Source organism: Oenanthe melanoleuca, chromosome 17 (assembly GCF_029582105.1).
Source record: "Oenanthe melanoleuca isolate GR-GAL-2019-014 chromosome 17, OMel1.0, whole genome shotgun sequence".
Classification (NCBI taxonomy): Eukaryota; Metazoa; Chordata; class Aves; order Passeriformes; family Muscicapidae; genus Oenanthe; species Oenanthe melanoleuca.
In genome coordinates, this window is record NC_079350.1 from 9842638 (window position 1) to 9861699 (window position 19062).

General features: G+C 46.0%; 1 protein-coding gene across 3 annotated transcripts in view; it reads right to left on the reverse strand.

Annotated features, from left to right (window-relative positions):
- Positions 1-19062, reverse strand: part of PNPLA7 (patatin like phospholipase domain containing 7) — a 123437-nt gene that overhangs the window by 76265 nt on the left and 28110 nt on the right. For all 3 annotated transcript variants that reach the window (XM_056504961.1, XM_056504960.1, XM_056504962.1), the window contains exons 18-19: positions 14115-14246; positions 12635-12758 (exon numbers count right to left, since the gene is read on the reverse strand). In XM_056504961.1, coding sequence (XP_056360936.1) covers positions 12635-12758; positions 14115-14246 — 256 coding nt within the window. The remainder of the gene's footprint in view (positions 1-12634; positions 12759-14114; positions 14247-19062) is intronic.

Below are 19062 nucleotides of genomic sequence, written 5' to 3' on the forward strand. Positions count from 1 at the left end.
GCTTTATTGTTTATTGTTTTATTTGTTTATTGTTTGTCTCTTAATAAACCTTTTAAAATCTACCAGGCAAGTGAACCTTGTTTTTCACACCAAGAACTACCCAACACAGAGCCCTGCCTGCCCCAGGGGTCTCACCCAGGGCACCACAACCATCTCTGCACCCCAAATCCCTCAGGCACAGGCACACACATCCCTCTGCAGCTCCTCACAGACACAGAACCCACAGCCCCAGAGGGAAAGTTTTGTATGAGCTGCTTTGAAGGAGCTGCCAGAACAAGCAGCAGAGTGAACTCAGCACCCCAAGAACCCCCAGAGCTTTGCACCCCTCAGTGCTGAGGGGATGAAACCACCTAAGAGCCAGAAAACCCCATTTCTCTACTGCTCCCTCCTTCCCCAACACCACCCTGAAACACTCCCATGGCACCTCTGGAAGATGAATGCTAATGATTTTGAAGTAATTGAGACTTCCTAAAAATTAAAAAAAGGAGTGAGGGCAGCCTGGGGTGGTGCCCATAACAGATGAGCTTGCAGGTCCCTTCCAACCCAAACAGCCTGGGATTCTAGAGGCAAATTAGCACATTTGGGGTAAAAACAAGCACTGCTTTTTCATTATTTTATTTTTTTTTTACACACACATTTTGCCTGTGCTGTGCACACAGGAATGCCTGGATGGTTCAGGCTGAAGGCAGCACTGGAGCTTCACTCAAGGTCATGTCCACACAGGTCAGACAAGGAAAATCTACACCAGAACACACCTCCCTGACCAGTGCCCAATTATTTCACCCAGAAACATCTATTTTACTGACAGGAGAAGTATAAAAAAGATGCTGACACAAAGAGAGTGAATACAGAGATTTTCTCCTTTATAAAGAGAATCTGCCACCATATAAAACAACCTGGGGTAAGAAATGCAAAATTCAGCTGCTGCCCCAAACCTGCCCCTGCCTCTGGGGTTGTGTGGAAATGCAGAAATCCAATTCCCTGGTGAAGTCTCTGCCCATGGCCAGTGAGTTATCCTGCCAGGACAGGCACTGTCCCTGGAGCTACAACCTGTAATTGTGCTGCCCCATTTTGGGAGTCCCAGCAGCAGGCAAAGCTTATTGGGCTTGAAATCCATGGATTTCCAAAAGCAGCAGCTGTAATTACTGAGAGTAAAACACAAACAGAAAAATCCCTCCCTAACTGCAATTTACTCACATTTTGAATTCAAGTGAATATGACTTTGCATTTTTAATTTTCCACTATAAAAAGAAATAAATAATATATCAGCTTGGGGGGTTGATGGTTTTATTTGTTTGATTGATTTTTAGGGCTTCCTTTCAGGACTTTTTTCAAAGCTTATGTTGGCAGCAAAATCCAACAGAAGCAATTAATTCCTCACCATACTATGGGGTCACACACAAAATGAGCACCTGATATATAATAATAACAACAATAATAATATAATGCCTTGTGCAGAACACTCAGCTCAGTTATTCCACTTCCACCAAGATCCCTCCCTGGAAGGCTCCATGTTCACAAAATAGTTAATGCAGCCAACCAGAACATCTTGAGCTCAAAAACTTGCCATTAGTCCAGAAAACTGAGATGAACTTGCCAACATTAATTTGAATTTCACCAGCACCAACTGCTCTGCATGGAAAACTGCACAGGGAAATTTAAAACACCTTCACTTTGCAAGCCCCAGCCTTTTTTTTTTGCTCAGGTACCAGAGATGTTTTGTTCTGTCATCACATTTTAAACTAATTACATAGAAGGGCAACAAAAAAAAAATCATCTTTGTACATACATTTATGGAGAAACAAACCCCCTTAAGGCTCCCCAAAGGGCTGTAGAAGATGTTCTCTTTTATCTCCCTCCCCTATTACCAGCTTTCTGTCACAGGTTCTTGGCTCTGTAATTTACCTTCCTCCTCCTGAAAGCAGGTTAAGAATTTCAGCTGTTAAAATAAAACCTTTCCTCTCAGCCAGGCACCTCCTGGCTGAGTTTAATTTGTATCAAGAAGAAAAACTGGAACTGTCTGAGATCCTTTGCCACAGTTTCTGTGATATATGAGTGCATAAAATCAACTGAGCTCCAAGGGGCTCCTGAGCCTTTCAGAAAAGATGAAATTTGTAAATTTGCAGAAAAGGCAATTAAATTTTAACTTTGAACACAGCCTCAGGGAGGGTTTTTTAGCTCCCAAGTGTGACTTTGTCTTTTTGACAGAGCAGAGGGCACAGGGACACCTTTTCCAAACCCCCTTCCCAAAGAGCCATTCAAATATCCAGATTTGCAACACCAGCAGTCCCAGACACCCCTGCAGGTGCTGACTGCAATTCCCAAGTGATTGCAGAACTTGGATCTTGGACTGTTCTTACACACAGGGACTATGGAAGCCTTTGATATTTTCATTTAAATACACCCCAGTACTCTAGCATGGAAAATATCAGGGTCCCAGACATTGTGCACAAGGAAATTCAAACTGTGCTTTCCCCTTGGGTATAATCACTGAGTTCCCAATCTCTACATTTAGTAATAATCCCCATTATTCACTTATTAATTATCCCAGAGCAGCTGTGGCTGCCCCTGGATCCCAAGGCCAGGCTGGACATTGGGGACAGTGGGAGGTGACACTGCCATGGCAGGGATGGGATGAGCTTTAAGGTCCCTTCCCTCCCAAATAATTCTGGGATTCAATAATTAATGAAATAATTCCTCTTCACTGGAGTGTGAGGGCTCCCATTTGGATAAACTGGAGGATGATTCCCAACTTTCACCACATTCTCCCCTCTTCCCACCCCGTGGTTTTAGAGCCTTTTCTGCACTGGTTCTACATTTCCTGCCAAATCCATTTGGTTTTGGGTATTTCCATCTCATTTGGGGATCAAAATATTCTAACATCAAGTTTCAGTATTCCCCTGAAAATAACACTTTCTTACTTTGTATTTTTTTTAATAAACCATTTGAGGTATCAACTGTTCAGAGATTCAGATATTTTTCCTCTTGCTTAGGAAAAAACAGAAGTCTCAAGCCACATGAGAATTTAAAATAATTTCTATCTTAAACCACATTCAAACCCTTGGACTGCTCTGCCCAGTGAACCTTTTGAACAGGGTTTCTTCTTTTTCCAGGTTTGTAAAAATACAAGACTCAGAGATCTAGCTTTAACTTTAAAATTAACAAAATCCACTTGTGATCAGAAGACTGTAGCATTTTTTCCTAGGTCACAAAAAGGGAAATTTAACATTCTGATCACCCATCACAGCTGCAGCAAACAACACAAAACCACCTCCACAAGAACATTAATAACCAAATGTTTCAAGAAATAGCATTATTATCTTTCAGATCTTATTGAACCTGACTGGGGAGAGTGTTTATTTATGTATTTGGTTTCATAATCACCCAAGGCTCTCTCTTGAGCTCCTTCCCAGACTGCCATTAGCATCACTCATGCACACCAGCAGGAACACAGCCACAGAAAAGAACCAGTGGAACCTTTCCCACTCCTGCAGCCCCAGCCAACACAGCCCCGTTCCTGCTCGAGGCAATTGCACATCCCTGCTCTTCCCATGTCACACCCATTCCTCCTCCTCCTCCCTAACAAGCCTCTAAGTAAGTTCCACCTCACTGCCCATTTCTGGGCTCCTCTCTCAGTTTTCCTGCATTTGCCAAGGTTGTTGTTCCTCCCTCCCCCCAGGAATCTCTGGTTTTGCTGCAGTTCCCTGATGCTGAGCCCACCCCATCCCCTGCCCTGCCTGGACTGGCTGCTCCTCTCTCTGCCACCCCATCACCTGGTGTTGATTGTTTTCTCTCATACAATAAACTCAGCAAGCCCTGCAGAGCTCATTTCACCTGGAACTCCATCTCCCTGAAATCCTGCTGTGCCTCATTCTAGCAGCCCTACAGAAATGCTGGATGTTCCCTTCACCACTCTCCTGTCTCCAAGGTTCATCCCTTGGCTCCTCAAAATCCCTTTCTATCTCCAGCCCACCCTCAGAAATCTGTCATCCATCACTGCCTTTACTTCCACTCCCTCTAATTTGGGGGAATTGCACAGAACAGTGTCTCAAACACTGGAATAATTTGGGTCAGAGAGCACAGAACCATTTCCAGTGTTACAAACTCTGTGGTTCTGGTAACTAATCATGATATGGCCCTGGCTGAGGGCACCCCTGCATTGCTGTGGTTGTGTCGTTCCTAACACTAAATAAACAAAACAAATAAAAACACCCTGACATCCTCCCCAGAAAATCCTAAAAACAGACCTGTGCTCTTTGTACTGTTCCAGTGAATTCTGACAGGGAAGGGTTGTGAGCAGTCAATGGAAGGGGCAGAGGGATGGAACTGGATGAGCTTTAAAGTCCTTTCAAACCCAAACCAGTCTGGAATTCCATGATTCCCACACCTTCTCTTAGTTCAGTACTGAACAGTGACAAAAGCAGGTTTTGCTGTCTCCATCCCATCCCATGCACATGATTCACAACCCTGCCTTACAAGTTCTTTCTGAAGAGAAAGTGTTGCTGTACATCTTTTACAGGGAGGGGAAAAGCAATTTATACTATCACAACCTCTTCTGACTTCATTTCCAACAGTCATTCCTGACAGTTCTTTACAGATTTCCAAATTACACAGCTGGGAAATGAAAACCAGCAAGTGAGAAATTCTTTGAGTTGTTCCAAGTACAAATTCCTCCTGAGCTGCACTCAAGAAATCACTTGTTTAACTTTTGGTGTGTGCACAGCCCCAGTGAGATGAGCACAGACATTTTCCTGCTCAGGCTTCAGCATCTCTGAGACTTCCTGGAGCAAAGAGGGGCTGGTGTAGGGCAGTTGAAAAATGCTCCTTCTCCAGACAAACCCTCAGTTTGACAAACTGTTGGGTGACTCTTCCTCACAGTCAGCAGCCACTAAAAATGCAAATTATTTCCAAGTAGTTTCTTGTGGAGATTATTTCTTTCCAAGTGAGATTTCAAGCAGATCTAGTGCATGAGGAGACATGTCCAGTGCAAATGTTCAGAGCCACAGGTGGGCTCTGCCCAGCCTCCAGCCAGGAGCACATTCACACCAGTGGCTCTTGCTGTGCCATCCCATCCCATCCCATCCCATCCCATCCCATCCCATCCCATCCCATCCCATCCCATCCCATCCCATCCCATCCCATCCCATCCCATCCCATCCCATCCCATCCCATCCCATCCCATCCCATCCCATCCCATCCCCAGCTCCTCTTCGCTATGGCCACTGTCCCAACCAAGAACCTGTCACCCTCTCACACATCATGTTTCTTCCTCTCCCATTGATTTCTCCTTGCTGCCAGCTCACAAAAAGCAGCAATCCTTTGGGAACCCTCCCTCTGGCCCTTGTGTAAGAGCACACAAGTGAAAGCACCACTTACAAGGAGACCTGGGAAGCAGGCCAGGACCTCAAGGATTATTAAATTATACAGCTTAAACTCTTCACTTTCCAAATTCTCCTCCAAGACAGCCACAATCACTGCCTGCTAATTAGCCTGATACTGTATGGTCTCTTCTTCAGCCCAGGGGCTCCCACCAGGAGCATCAGGAACAACTGGGTGACACTGGGGGTGCACAGATACCCCCCTCTGGAGAGAGCATCTGCCAAAACTCCTCACTCCATCCTGAAACACCCACCCCAAGGCAGGCCAGGCTCTGCACAAAGCCAGGGGCTCACCCCAGGGAGCTGGGAAAGGATCAGCACAGAGGGGGACACGGGGACAGGGGAAAGGACACAGGGGACAGGGGGGAAAGGACACAGACCTGAGGAGGGATAAGGATTTCAACAGTGACATGTGCTGCTGGCTCAGGAGGCTCTGGACAAGGGCCAGGCAGTGAGGGAGCTGACAGATATCATACATACATACAGCTACAGCACACCTGGATCTCAAGGCAAACACCAGCACTGGAAAAGCACAAAAGGCACCTGTGGGCTGTCACAGCAGTGTCTCTGTCCACACCAGGGCAGGACCTGCTGCTGCTGCTGAAGCCAGTGAGGCAACATCACCAATGTTACACAAAGGAAAACCAAACACTACATGGAATATTGATTTGTTCTGGCTCAAACATGACACCCTCAGACCCTTCTCCAGCTCATCTGCACCTGGAGCAGCAGAGGATGCTCATCCCAACAGTGTTTGCTCCAGCCCCAGCTCAAAAGGACCTGAAATATCAACTTGTTTGTATCAGAAAAGGACAAAGGAGGAGACACTGCTGGAAGCAGTGAATGAGTGGGAAGAGCAACCAGACAAACTGCAAATCGATGCTATTTGTGGGAGCAGTGCCAGTGGATGAACTCAGAACATCATGTACTCTTCAGAGCTGTTCTAACAACCACCTTCTGCAATCTCCTGGGTGCCAAGTTAACCCTGTGACTGAGGACACCCAGCCCTTCTGCTGTGTGCAAAGAAGAAGCCAAACCTCCCTCTACTCATTTTTAAACAGATAAACATATTAAAAAACCATGGAAGGCTTACACACAGCCATGCATGGAAATCTTGTGTATCTGTACATGGCTCTATGCAAGAGTAGGTGTAAAATACAGGTAAAAAGGAAATAAGGCTGAGCCACAGATCCTCCCCAAAGGACTGAGCCTGCACTTTGTAGCAGTGCAATGACAATCCTGTTGCAGCAGTGAATGCCATTAAGGGACAAAAAAGAAGAAGATTAAAGCTAGGAAGGGAATTGGCAGAAGCCCAGCCTCCTGTATTTCAGTTTTACTCCTTGTCTATGTGTGGCTATAGAAGAGATTTGAAGTTTCATGCATGTTTTGCTGCCCTAAATCCAACATTACAGTCAAAAACTATGTCAGAAGTCATCTGAGACACCCACACCAAACACCCACCAAAACCATCACATTTCTCCAGGCTGTTGGAAGTGCAGTGCCCTGGGCAGGCTGCTCCTCTTTGGGTGAACTATACCTGAACTTCCAGAACAGAAAAAGAGAGAACAACCCATGATGAGCTGCTCAGATCCTTCCTAGAGGGGAGAGATCCAACTGCATTAGACCCAGATTCACACAGGAGTCCCAGACTTGGCTGGAACTTTATCAGGGACCCTTCCCCACCCTCCACCACTGCTGACTCTCCCCCCAAAAATCCCTCCTGTCACCTCCACTGGACTCTGCTCTCACACTCACTGCCATCCAGGCATTCTGGTGGTGGTGACAAGGATCACTTTTATCTTTCTCTCTCTCTCAGTGGCTTTAATTTAATGATACTTGCCAAAAAAAAAAAACTAACAAAAAACAACAACAAAAAAACCAAACAAAAAAAAACCCTACCAAAAAACCAAAACCAAACAAAAAAAAAACCCCAAAAAACTTAAAAAAAAAAAAAAAAAAAAAAAAAAGAAAAAAAAAAAAAGAAGTTTTCATCAAGGAAAACAAAAATTTCTTTTGCTATTGATGGCCTTGTGCATTTGCCAGGGCTGAAGAGGATGTGACATCAGCCTTTGCTGTTCCCCAGCCAGCCTGTTCCAAGTGGAATCCCTCAAAATGGAAGGGAGAAAGGAGAAGGAGGCAAGGGAAGCAAAAAGCTGCCTGCAGGGGATCAGGAGGTGTATCAAGAGTGAGCTGATAGCTGGAATTATCACAGGAGAGTTCAGCTGGAAGCAGAAGGGAGACACAAAATATCCTAAGGAATGCCAGCCAATGCAGGAAATGCCCTGTGTGGAACCCAGCAGGTCACAATTCCATCACAATCTGTCATCAGAGCTCCTCATACTCTAAAAACAACGTGGCCCAGGACATCAAGCACATAAAGCACTCTGCAGTGATACCTGAGGCAGCCCCACAGCCAAATTACTTTACCCCACAACACAAATCCAGATAATTCAGTGCCAGATCCTGTCCATGCTGTGGTGCTGCCAGCCAGGAGAACACTGAGCTGCACCACAAGAATTTGCAGTTCTGGGTGGTCTCTGACCTTCAGCAGCTGTTTAGAACTTGAGGCAAATAAAGGTGAAAGAGAAATTGCTGTTGATAAAAGGAAATAGCTGTAAAGAATCTGAAAAATAGACAGCACTCAGCAGCTTCACTCAGGGAAGATCCTTGCAGGAAATCAAGGTTCACTCAGCTGGCTCAGACCAGTGATTTAACAAAAACACTCTTGAGATGGGTTTGGAAATCAGGCACAGCTTCTCATTTCAGTCTGACACTAATTCAGCAGTGCAAATGTGAACTTGTTCCTCAGGGCTTCCTCTGCCTCCCTCTGGGGCTGGCAGATACTGATCCTGGGTTTGCTCTTGGCTGCTTGGGGGTTTCATTGGATTATTTGGATTTTTTTGATTGTTTTAAATACGAGTTCACACCTAAGATGCTGCAAGGAAAATCATTATTTTTAGTGGTGTATTACCAAGAGAGAGAGGAAAAGATAAAAAAAGAACAATCCCTTCCTGGGCCATGTCTCCCAGTTCTGCTCCTGAACCTCACCCACCTCCAATTCCCTCAACTCCAGCCTGTGCACACTGTGCCTGAGGTGGCAATAATCTGAATTCACCTGAAATAGCTTTGCAGTATCTTACAGCTTCAGCAAATGAAGCAGTCATGGTTTGACAAAATCACAAAAATGCAAGGAATTGGCAAAAAAATTCACATGTTTAAAAAAGGCAGAGCCTTAATGTGGAGGGTGCAGTGACATTCAGCAGGCTTTGGAGCTGCCTGATAACATTAATACTGATAAAGAACAAAAGCCTGACAAGTGTAATCCTGATACTTCCCTTTGTGAGATTCCTTTGAGGGTTACACAGCAATTAAAGATTTCTAACAGTGTTACATTTCCAAAGGACAATGCTCCAATCCCCCGAGGAAATCATAAGCCATTTACAGATTCTTCTTGGGTTTCAACTTTTTAGAGAGGAAAAACAGCCATGGACATTTAGCTGTCTTAATTAGATGAACAGCTTAACATGAAAGTATTTAGAATGTCTTATTTCTAGAATGTAAAACATGATTTCCTGCCCAGCACGACCAGTGTGCTGCAGCATTGGCAGCTAAAGCTTCTTTTCTGTGCCACCAGTCAGTGCACAAATGCCTTTCTGCACTTGCCCAGCAGTTTCTGCACTCAAAAGTCACAGTGTGCAGCCCTCCTGACAAGAGGGACATTCTGCTTGCTGCAGAGAAAGAGTCCTTTCCTAGTAAAGAACTGTTATTCCTAATTCCCATATCCTTGCCTGAGAGCCCCTTAAGTTCAAAATTATAATAATTTGGAGGGAGGGGGTTTACATTCTCCATTTCAAAGAGAAGCTTCTGCCTTTCTTGGCAGACACCTGTCCTTCACACCAGGACATAAAAACCTCACTGCACTGAAGGTTCCATCACCTGCAGCTGTCTGAAGGGCACAGGCAGTGCACAAACAACTTCAATTCAGCAGCAGATTATTCTGAGGGATGGCTCTGATGGGTTTATTGCCTTTTCTCACCCACTGCTGTCCTCCCAAAAGTGCAAAAAGCAAAGAACACTCATCTCAACACAAACTTGGAGTTGTGACCCTGTGTTCTGACCTGCTCTGCAGTTTGGAATAAACCAGGGGATAATTGCCCCAGTCCCAGCAGCACTGCCAGGAACAACAGAACCTCAGAGCCTGGGCCAGCACCTGCTACTGACAGGCACAAAAATCAAATTAAAGGAATCCTATCCCACACACAACAAGGTGCTAATGAGATCGAAAGAACAAGGCTAAAAACTACAATTTCCAGAAGTTAATCAAGATCAAAACCAAAGCAGCAATATCAAGAAAAGAACTGAGAAACTAAGAAAAGCATTTTAAACAAGTATCTTGGTGAAGAAAAGCCCTTTCATTCCACCAACACACAGTGGTCTTCTCTGATCTCCTCTAGGATCACCCAAGCATGGCAGAAGTGGTAAAAAGGCAAGAAAAGTGACCCTGCAGCTGGTAGACAAAATTCACATTTCAGCATTTTTCCGTAAGTGCATCTATAGCAGTGGACCACCAAATTAAAAGACTTCCCCTAAATGAGTCAAATCTTAGTCTCTAGAAAGCAAGACAACTGTATTTCAACAGTTGGGAATTATTTAACAGATTCATCATTTTCCTTTAAAATTACTTGGAAGTTTCTAAATTGAGATTTGACTTGATTTGACCAGGTACAGAGATTGGAGTTGTCCATCACTAGGGCCAACAGCAGCCAGTGTCCCTCCAAAAAGTCTCCCTGAGAGTCAGGATCCTTTTCCCCTGACAGAACCATCCTTGTCAGCTCTCCAAGGAGCTCTCCAGGGAAGGAAAGTTCAGTTTCTGATCTGCTCCTCACCCCCTGCACCAACAGACCCCAGGAACAGATGCCACTGAGTCAGTGCAGGGAACAAAACAGTTTGAGCCACAAGTTGAGCCTTGGGAGTGCACACACACACTTGAAAATTAACATCTTGTCTGAAACTCTCATCTTGCACTGCTCTGCTTCTGCAAGCAGAAATGGCAGAGCCTCATCTCTCATGCAAGTGACACGTGGCATTTGAAAATTCTGACACAGAATAAACAAAAAGCCACAGACCACAAGACTCTCGTGTTGTCCTGGTGCCCACGATTATGGGTGACACGAGATTCAGGGAGGACCAAGCCACCAGTTCACCAAAAAACCAATTACCAACACCAACTGCTGCTTCCATTCCCTGCAAGCACCCAGAACCCCAATTATGTTAATGTCAGGAGAAAAAAAAACCAATCCTTCAGCAGGTTTTTAAAGGTTTATAACAGATTCTGCAGAAGGGGATAAACAAAACTTTTTAAAAGCAAAAATATCATTTTGCTAATGCCCTCTGAAATAATGCTGGCATTCTTCACAGATCCTCCCCCATGTTTGCAAAAGGCTGCCAGAGCATGGAGACACTTCCAGCAAATGGCAGAGTGAGTCAGTGGGGCTGGGAGCTGTGGGCAGGAAGGAGATGACAACGTCCACAGAGTCACTGAAGTCTCCAACGTGATTCATGTCACAACGTGGATCCAAAACAGTGACTTGTGCTCCAGGCACAAACTGCATGGGTATTTCTGTATCCCTGCTGGCCACTCACCAGCAAACAAGGCACTGTTACAGCAAACACAGCCCAGTGCATCCAGCTCCTCCCTCCTGCCCAGATAAACAGCAGGGCCAGCAAACCCAGCCCTGGGAAAACCAGCACCAGAGCTCAGGGCATTTCACAGAACCACTGAATTGTAAAAAAGCTTGGGTGGGAAGAGACCTTAAAGCCCATCCCATCCCATCCCCAACCCCAATCCCACTGCCCCAAGCCCCAATGTCCAGCTGTGGTAACAGAGACTGACAGCACTGTATATTTAATTAGCAGATGCAGTTTGATAACCAAGATGCCCTGGCAAGAGCAAACAGAGCTTTGAAGATTACAAGAAGATGTAACTAAGTAGAAATGTAAAGTTTGTCTGTGTGATGTTCAACTAAATGAATTAGTAAAAAATTCCTAGCCTTCCTGAAAATGGTATATAAGCATGTGCAGCTCACAGTAAATTTGGATTCTGATCATGAATCAGTAGCCCCATCCCTGTCTCAATCATCCATATCCAGCCTGGCCTTGGGCACTGTCAGGGATCCAGGGGCAGCCACAGCTGCTCTGGGCACCCTGTGCCAGCCCTGCCCACCCTCTGAGCACCATATGCTGCCCTGTCACTCAAAACTGCTTTCAGAAAGTAGAACAGGTCTGTTTTTAACCTGGGAGCTCTGCAAAACTCCAGGAGCTTGACAGTGAAAAGCTGTAGATCACCACAGGCAGAGGAAAGCAGGGAAATGCCTGGATGTGACAAAAATGACAAACCCTCCTTCACACACCAAAAGGCCTCACACCAGTGTGATTAGTCACAAAAGGTGGCAGCTTCAGATCCTGTCAAACCACGTCATTTCACCTTTAGTGAGGTATCCCAAAGAAAGAAAAAAACAATTTGTGGGTGTGCTTTAGCACATTCCAGCATGGACCTGCTTCTCCAAATACAATCCCAAGCCAATACAACCCCTCAGCCAGAGCAGCACTGAGTGTGGGAAGAGATCCTTGAATACTGCACACGTGGAAATATCAAATCTGGGGCAAGCAGCAGCCCAGCCCAGCCCAGCCCAGCCCTGTCTCTGCTGGGAGCACCACCAGAACTGCCCCATGTGCTCCACAGGCAACATTTTGGATCAGATCTCTAAGGGGAGCTTGGACTCCTCCTTCCCCTTCATTCTATAAGAAACAATTTCTTCCCATAGAACTACACAGCTCACATGTTTTCTGGTTTAAGAGCTATTCTACTTCTGCCTATACCCTTCCACATCATCCCTGGAGCTCCAGAGGAAACTGCACCTTCTCCAGGAGCACTGCTCCAGCTGAACCACATCTGCCCCTGCAGGAGGATGCAGCCACCATTGAATGGGACTGTGCCAACACCCTGACTGACTGACGGGTGTCAGCTTGGATTCTGACTCTGGCAGGGCTGGGATTGTTCTGTGTAATACTGCATTTCTATTTGAATTCTCCTAGTAAAGAACTGCTATTCTTTACCTGAGAACCCCTTAACTTCAAAACTACAATAATTTGGAGGGAGGGGGTTACATTCTGCATTTCAAAGAGAAGGTCCTGCCTTTGCTGGCAGAGCAGTTGAAGCCAAGCTGAGCCTGGCAGGGGGAGCCCAGCCCTCTCACCACTCCGATCAGGTCTCCCCGGCCGTACTCCCCGGTCAGGTGCTTCTTGCCGTCGTCCATGCGCAGCACGGAGCGCAGCCGCCCGTTCAGCACGATGTAGGTGCAGTCTGACTTGTCCCCCTGCCTGCAGGGAACACCAACAGCGTCAAGGAAACAGCCCTGCTCAGAATATTAGCTGCAGGTTTTCAGTTAGCTGGGGATTTTTTTCCCAATTTTTCCCAATTTTTTTAATTGATACTTGAGGAGGAAATGAGGAACGGAGCAGGAATTTGTTAAAAGGTGAATGGAAATATGTTTAATGTGTAAATGTACAGGCTGTGCACAGTTAGCTGAGATAAGGAGTGACAGGACAAAAGGGAATGGCCTCAAACTGAAAGAGAGTGGGTTTAGATGGATGTTGGGCAGGAATTGTTCCCTGGCACAGGGTGCCCAGAGCAGCTGTGGCTGCCCCTGGATCCCTGGCAGTGCCCAAGGCCAGGCCGGACACTGGGGACAGTGGGAGGGGTCCCTGCCATGGCAGGGGAGGCACTGGATGAGCTTTAAGGTCCCCTCCAACCCAGACCAGTGTGGGGTTCCATGTCAGGAGTGGATGACCAAGGTGTGAGGGGCCACCACAGGCTCATTGCTGGTTACTCAGGATCTCATTTCCTTTGCAAGGTCAGCATGGATGTGCAGAAGAATTCTGCAGGTCAAAGAGCAACACCCCAGAAGCCCCAGATTTAGTGCACACACCTTTGTCTGCCATTTTTTGCTCTATCCAGCCGGCACAATTAGGAGTGTTGCTGGGAATGCCACACTTTGGTGGTGCAGTTAAAACAAATGCAAGGAATTCCAGAAGATTTTAACAAGATATTGACAGCTAGGAGTGTTTTGATGCACAGAGTAATCCAAAACTTCCATTGGCATTGATGCTGCAGGTATGGTTATAAAAATTACAATTATACAGATCATGCTCTAAATTAGACTGTTACTCTCCCACCACTGCAGCAACCACATAACAGCTCAATTGCATCCTAGTACATATCCATAAAACTAAGTTTTCCCTAGGTAACTTTTGCCCCTTAAACACAAAATTCCTGTTTTCAATTTACTGCTGAATAAGCCTAACTGAATTACCTTTGAGTTTTGCTGTTTATTTCAGAAAGGCTGAAAACCTCTGAGCAATAGATCTTCATGCCCTCAACAATGCAGAAACTACCACCAGAACATGGAACTGTGTCCTAATCAATTATATCACTTAAAAAGCATGCCAAGACAACAGAAAACATGAGGAATAGTATGAAATAATTTAGCAACATATAGAAACAAGAGGCTGAAGCAATGTTGAAGGTAGTGTAGAAAGAAAATAATCTCAAAATAGGCAAACAAAGAAACTCAATGGAATGGCTGATAAATACAGCCTGAGGTTCTCACTTTACACATCCCAAAGGTTATGAAGAAGGAAAATTTCAATAAATATCCAATTTTGTCCAAATCTCACCTGTAAACAGCTCGTCCAGCCTCGACCTCCATCCAGTCCAGAGCAAAGTCAATCTGCCTGACAAAGGGGGACATTCTCTTCACCACAGTGTGGGCCACCCCCAGCACCACACTGGGCTGCTCCCGCATAATCCTGAGCAAAGAGAAGTGTCAGTGAACCTCCCCAGAACAGAACAGCTGGGCAGCAAGTCCCAGCCACACCCACTCCTGCCACCACTCTCTGACAGAACACAGGGCTGCCCACTTCCCAGCCAGCCCCAATTAAATGGCACTCAGAGCTGGCACTGGCCTACCTGCAGCATGCCAGTCCTGCTGTCTGGCTCAATTCCCCTCTCCCAGTGCAGCAGGATGGACAGGAGCCATGTGAGCTCTTGTGGATCAGCCACCTTCCTCATTTCCCCCTCACACAAGTCTCTCATGACTCAGGAAAATGTTCATCCTGTTCTCACCATCTTCCCTCCCTGCTGTTCTGCCCATCTCAGTCTCTTGCTCGTGCTCAGTTTCCCCCACATATCACATCAGAATCTTTTTATATGTAAAGTCTGATGCACTTAAAAATAAAACACCTGCTCTGCATTTCAAATATTCCCTTTTCCCTCTTGCAAAGACCACAAAGAGCTGAAATACCTTCTAACAAAGCTCCCAATCTTCACACTGAATGTTTTTAGTCATGCTTAAAAGTCTCTAATAATAAAGGCACCATGTAATTCAGTATGTTCCTCAAACTGAAAAACTGAGAAGGTTCTGCAAGGACAACCTCAAACTCCACACTGACTGTGAGGCCTAGCAGAAATCATTCTCAGACACCTGGGAATTGCTCAGGAATGTCTAATTTCTTGTTCTTTTTAGAGTGAAGATCACTTCACCCTGTCACTGTGGGAGTGAGCACTGAAATACCTCCTGAAGCACTGCCAGGGGTGAATGGATCACACACACGTGTCAGGCTGTTCTACCTGCTAGGGCAGCTTATCCTTCCTGCTCCTGTGCATCAAGAGCAGATTGTTAAAAAACTGTTCTTCCACAAGAGAAATAACAGCTCATGAAGAGCAGGTTTGTGTCTGCAGCCCCAGCAGGAGAGTGCACACAAAGATGAGGGAGCTGCACTGAAAGCTGCTCATGGACAAGCAGGCCCAAAGTCCAGCCTGGCCTTGGGCACTGCCACAGCTGCTCTGGGCACCCTGTGCCAGCCCTGCCAGGGAACAATTCCTGCCCAATATCCCATCCAGCCCTGCCCTCTGGCAGCTTAAAGCCATTCCCCCTTTTCCTGTCCCTCCAGACCCTGTAAATTGTCTCTCTCCCTTCAGGCCCTGCAAGGCCACACTGAGCTCTCCCCAAAGCTTCTCCTCCCCAGTGAACAATCCCAGCTGTCCCAGCCTTTCCTCCAGCAGAGCTGCTCCATCCTCTGATCCCCTGGTGCCTCCTCTGGGCTCTGCAGCAGCTCCAGCTCCTCCCTGGGCTGGTCCCAGAAAGCAGGACAGCTTTTCTCTCCTGACCCTCCTCTCCTGCCCTGATTTTTCCATGCTATCCTACCATGCTGACCAAGATACCAACAGACACATGGAAAATATCCAGCCCTATCCCCCTTCTCAGCAGATGCAAAAGTTAAATAGAGCCCTTTAAAATTCCTGGATGGTTTAGCTCATTGATTTTACTCCACTTGCTTACTTAGCCCTCAAAGTCTCTTCCCACACAGGCTGTCTGCTGTCATCAATAAAAGCCATTTACTCTTTTCCTCCCTCATAATATGTATCTTAATGCATTCAAAATGCAAACTAACAGGCTTTTATTTCCACCTGGAGCTCTTCTCATGTCCCTCAGTGCCATGCAGCTCTATAAGAGAACTAACACAGAAGGTGAGACCCACCCTTAGCAGGAAAAGAAAAAAGGGTTTTTTTCCCACCATTATCAAGTTTCCTTCCCCTCACATGGGCATTTACATCTTGCTCTTCTGTTTGGCACATGCCTGGCACTGGGAAAATTAAAATCCAAAGTTCTGTATGGCAGAGGTTTCTGAGGGACCTTGAGGATTCTTTACTACAAGCTCACCAACTACAACAATAAGGGCAAAGCATTTTCTTTGACTGCATGGAGCTTCTGCAGATATTCTTGGGGATGTGGCTGCGATGGGATTTTCAGCTTATCTGGCAAGACCAAATAAAAATCAAAGCTTTCCTGCTTCTCTGGCAAGTGCACATGATTAAGCCTCTAAACTGTGAAATTTACAGAAGCAGAAAATGTGAGAGAGCCACTGGCAGCACAGATCCTGAATTTATTCCCTCGGGAGATCCTGGTGACAAATTGATTCCCATTTTCCAGGAGCAGCACTCCCAAAGCCCTGCAGGCACAATCCAGGGAATCAGCCCTGCAGGCACATTCCTGGGAATCAGCCCTGCAGGCACATTCCAGGGAATCAGCCCTGCAGGAACATTCCAGGGAATCAGCCCTGCAGGCACAATCCAGGGAATCAGCCCTGCAGGCACAATCCAGGGAATCAGCCCTGCAGGCACAATCCAGGGAATCAGCCCTGCAGGCACATTCCAGGGAATCAGCCCTGCAGGCACAATCCAGGGAATCAGCCCTGCAGGCACAATCCAGGGAATCAGCCCTGCAGGAACATTCCAGGGAATCAGCCCTGCAGGCACATTCCTGGGAATCAGCCCTGCAGGAACATTCCAGGGAATCAGCCCTGCAGGCACATTCCTGGGAATCAGCCCTGCAGGCACATTCCAGGGAATCAGCCCTGCAGGCACAATCCAGGGAATCAGCCCTGCAGGCACATTCCAGGGAATCAGCCCTGCAGGAACATTCCAGGGAATCAGCCCTGCAGGCACATTCCTGGGAATCAGCCCTGCAGGCACAATCCAGGGAATCAGCCCTGCAGGAACATTCCAGGGAATCAGCCCTGCAGGCACATTCCAGGGAATCAGCCCTGCATTCAGCACACCCTCAGCCTGTGCCACCCTTGTCCCAGGTTTCAATGTAAAGATGTGCCCAAAGGGATGGATTCTGTCCCCATCTTTTAAACCAGCAGTGACCCTTATCTCTGTGGAGATATCCTCTGCTAATGGGCCATCTTTAAACCAGCTGGGCAATCATCTTTATCTTCCCACAGCCCATCCTCCCTCCAGGAGATATCTCCTGTTCATGGCCACTGAGTCCCAGGGCATGACTGATAAAATTCCATCATCCCACTGGGAGATGCTCCAGCCAGGGGAGGAGCCAAGCCTTTCCTACCCAGATAAAAACAGATTTGGAACACCAAAGCTGCCCTTACCCACTGGATTCCAGAGGACAAGAGCTACCAGACCTTTCTACAGGACCACTGCTTCAACCACACTTCACCTGGACTGCTGCCACAACCTGAACTAGTGGTGTGTTGAGTTGTATTCTGATTCTATCAGTGGTTTTCCTTTGTATTATTGCATGTATTTTTATTTTTTTCCTATTAAATTGTATTTCTGTCTTGGAGTCTCTCACTGATTTTGCTTTCAAACCAGCACACCCCTGGACTCACACTCTGCATTTACAGCCAGGCAACTCACCCATGGCAGCACCACAAAAAAAGCTCCTGCCCTGAAGTTTCAGTGGGAAGGATTTAATCCAACATCCAACACTCAATTCTCCACACCAGGCTCCCTCCACTACTGTGCTCTTTGCCTAATGACAACCATTGACCATGTGCTTTCTGCTTCACCCTCTCATTAATTACTGAGAAAAAGCACATAGAGTGTTCCAGGGCAGGAGACAGGAAGAGAGGAAACACATGTGACAGGAAAAGAAGAATGAAGTTTTGGAGAATAATAGGAATTATTGTCAAATTTCACCTAGTCTACAAGCTAAGAGAAAAATGAACAAATTAAGACAAAAACAATTCCTCTGAGATTCCAGGCAACAGGGAAAGCTGAACACTGTGGAACTATGAACATAGAATTTACATTAAAATGGCAAACAGAACTACATCCTATTCTATTAACAAGTTTTTCTTTCTCATAGAGTTAAAAGAAAAAAAAAATGAACCAATAGAAGAAACCTGATGCTTTTCAAAGCCTTTCTGCGATGTCACTTTTAAATATGGGCCCAGGAGTAAGAAGTGCCATAAAGCCTGGGGTTCAGGACAAATTGTGAAGATGAAATGCTGGAATATCACAGAGCTTGTAAAATGGAGATAACAGATAATAGACTTTAAAGGAGAGAAAGAGAGATTTGGAAAGGACCCAAAAATGATGATGAGGTGATATATTGATGAGTCTTGATCCCTGACTGGTAAGGGGTTAATGGAAGCAGAAAGGTAAGCTGGAATGAACAGGAGGTAACTCAGTTCTTGAGAGAGAAAAGAAAATGAGCTTCAGTAAATGAGAGAGAAACCAGCCCTGAGGAGCAAAAAAACAGGGAAAAAAAAAGAGAAAAAGGTGGAATCTGCCTGGCTGGCTGAGACAACATAATGAAATTTAAAATCAGAAACAAGTAGGAAAACAACAGCAGGAAAGACAGAGAGAAAAATCAGCCATTTAGAAGAAATAGCCTGGTACCACATGGAATGGCACAAGTGGGAAGCATCTCTCAGAAATTAGGCCAAAGAGTTGACAACCACCTCAGAGCCTGGAAAAACACAGCTCATCAAGAGGCACCTGCTGAGCACAGCACGTTCAGCTCCACAGCCTCCTGCCTGGGCTGGGAAAACCAAAACCCCACAGTGAGGGCTCTGGGGGAGAGCTGATCAGGAATACAAACAACTACAATTATTTAGAAAGCAGGAAGGATGCAGAGATGGACATCACAGTGGCTCAGAAAACACAACAACACCCCAGAAGTCCTCCATGTAACTCAGGACTCATGGCACATTCCAGAAGCTGGAAAATGAGATTATGAAAGGAAACTGTGCATTAGCTCACACACAAATTATGTGTGTGAACTAATTCTAACTCTAAATGACAAGATCACAGAATAAA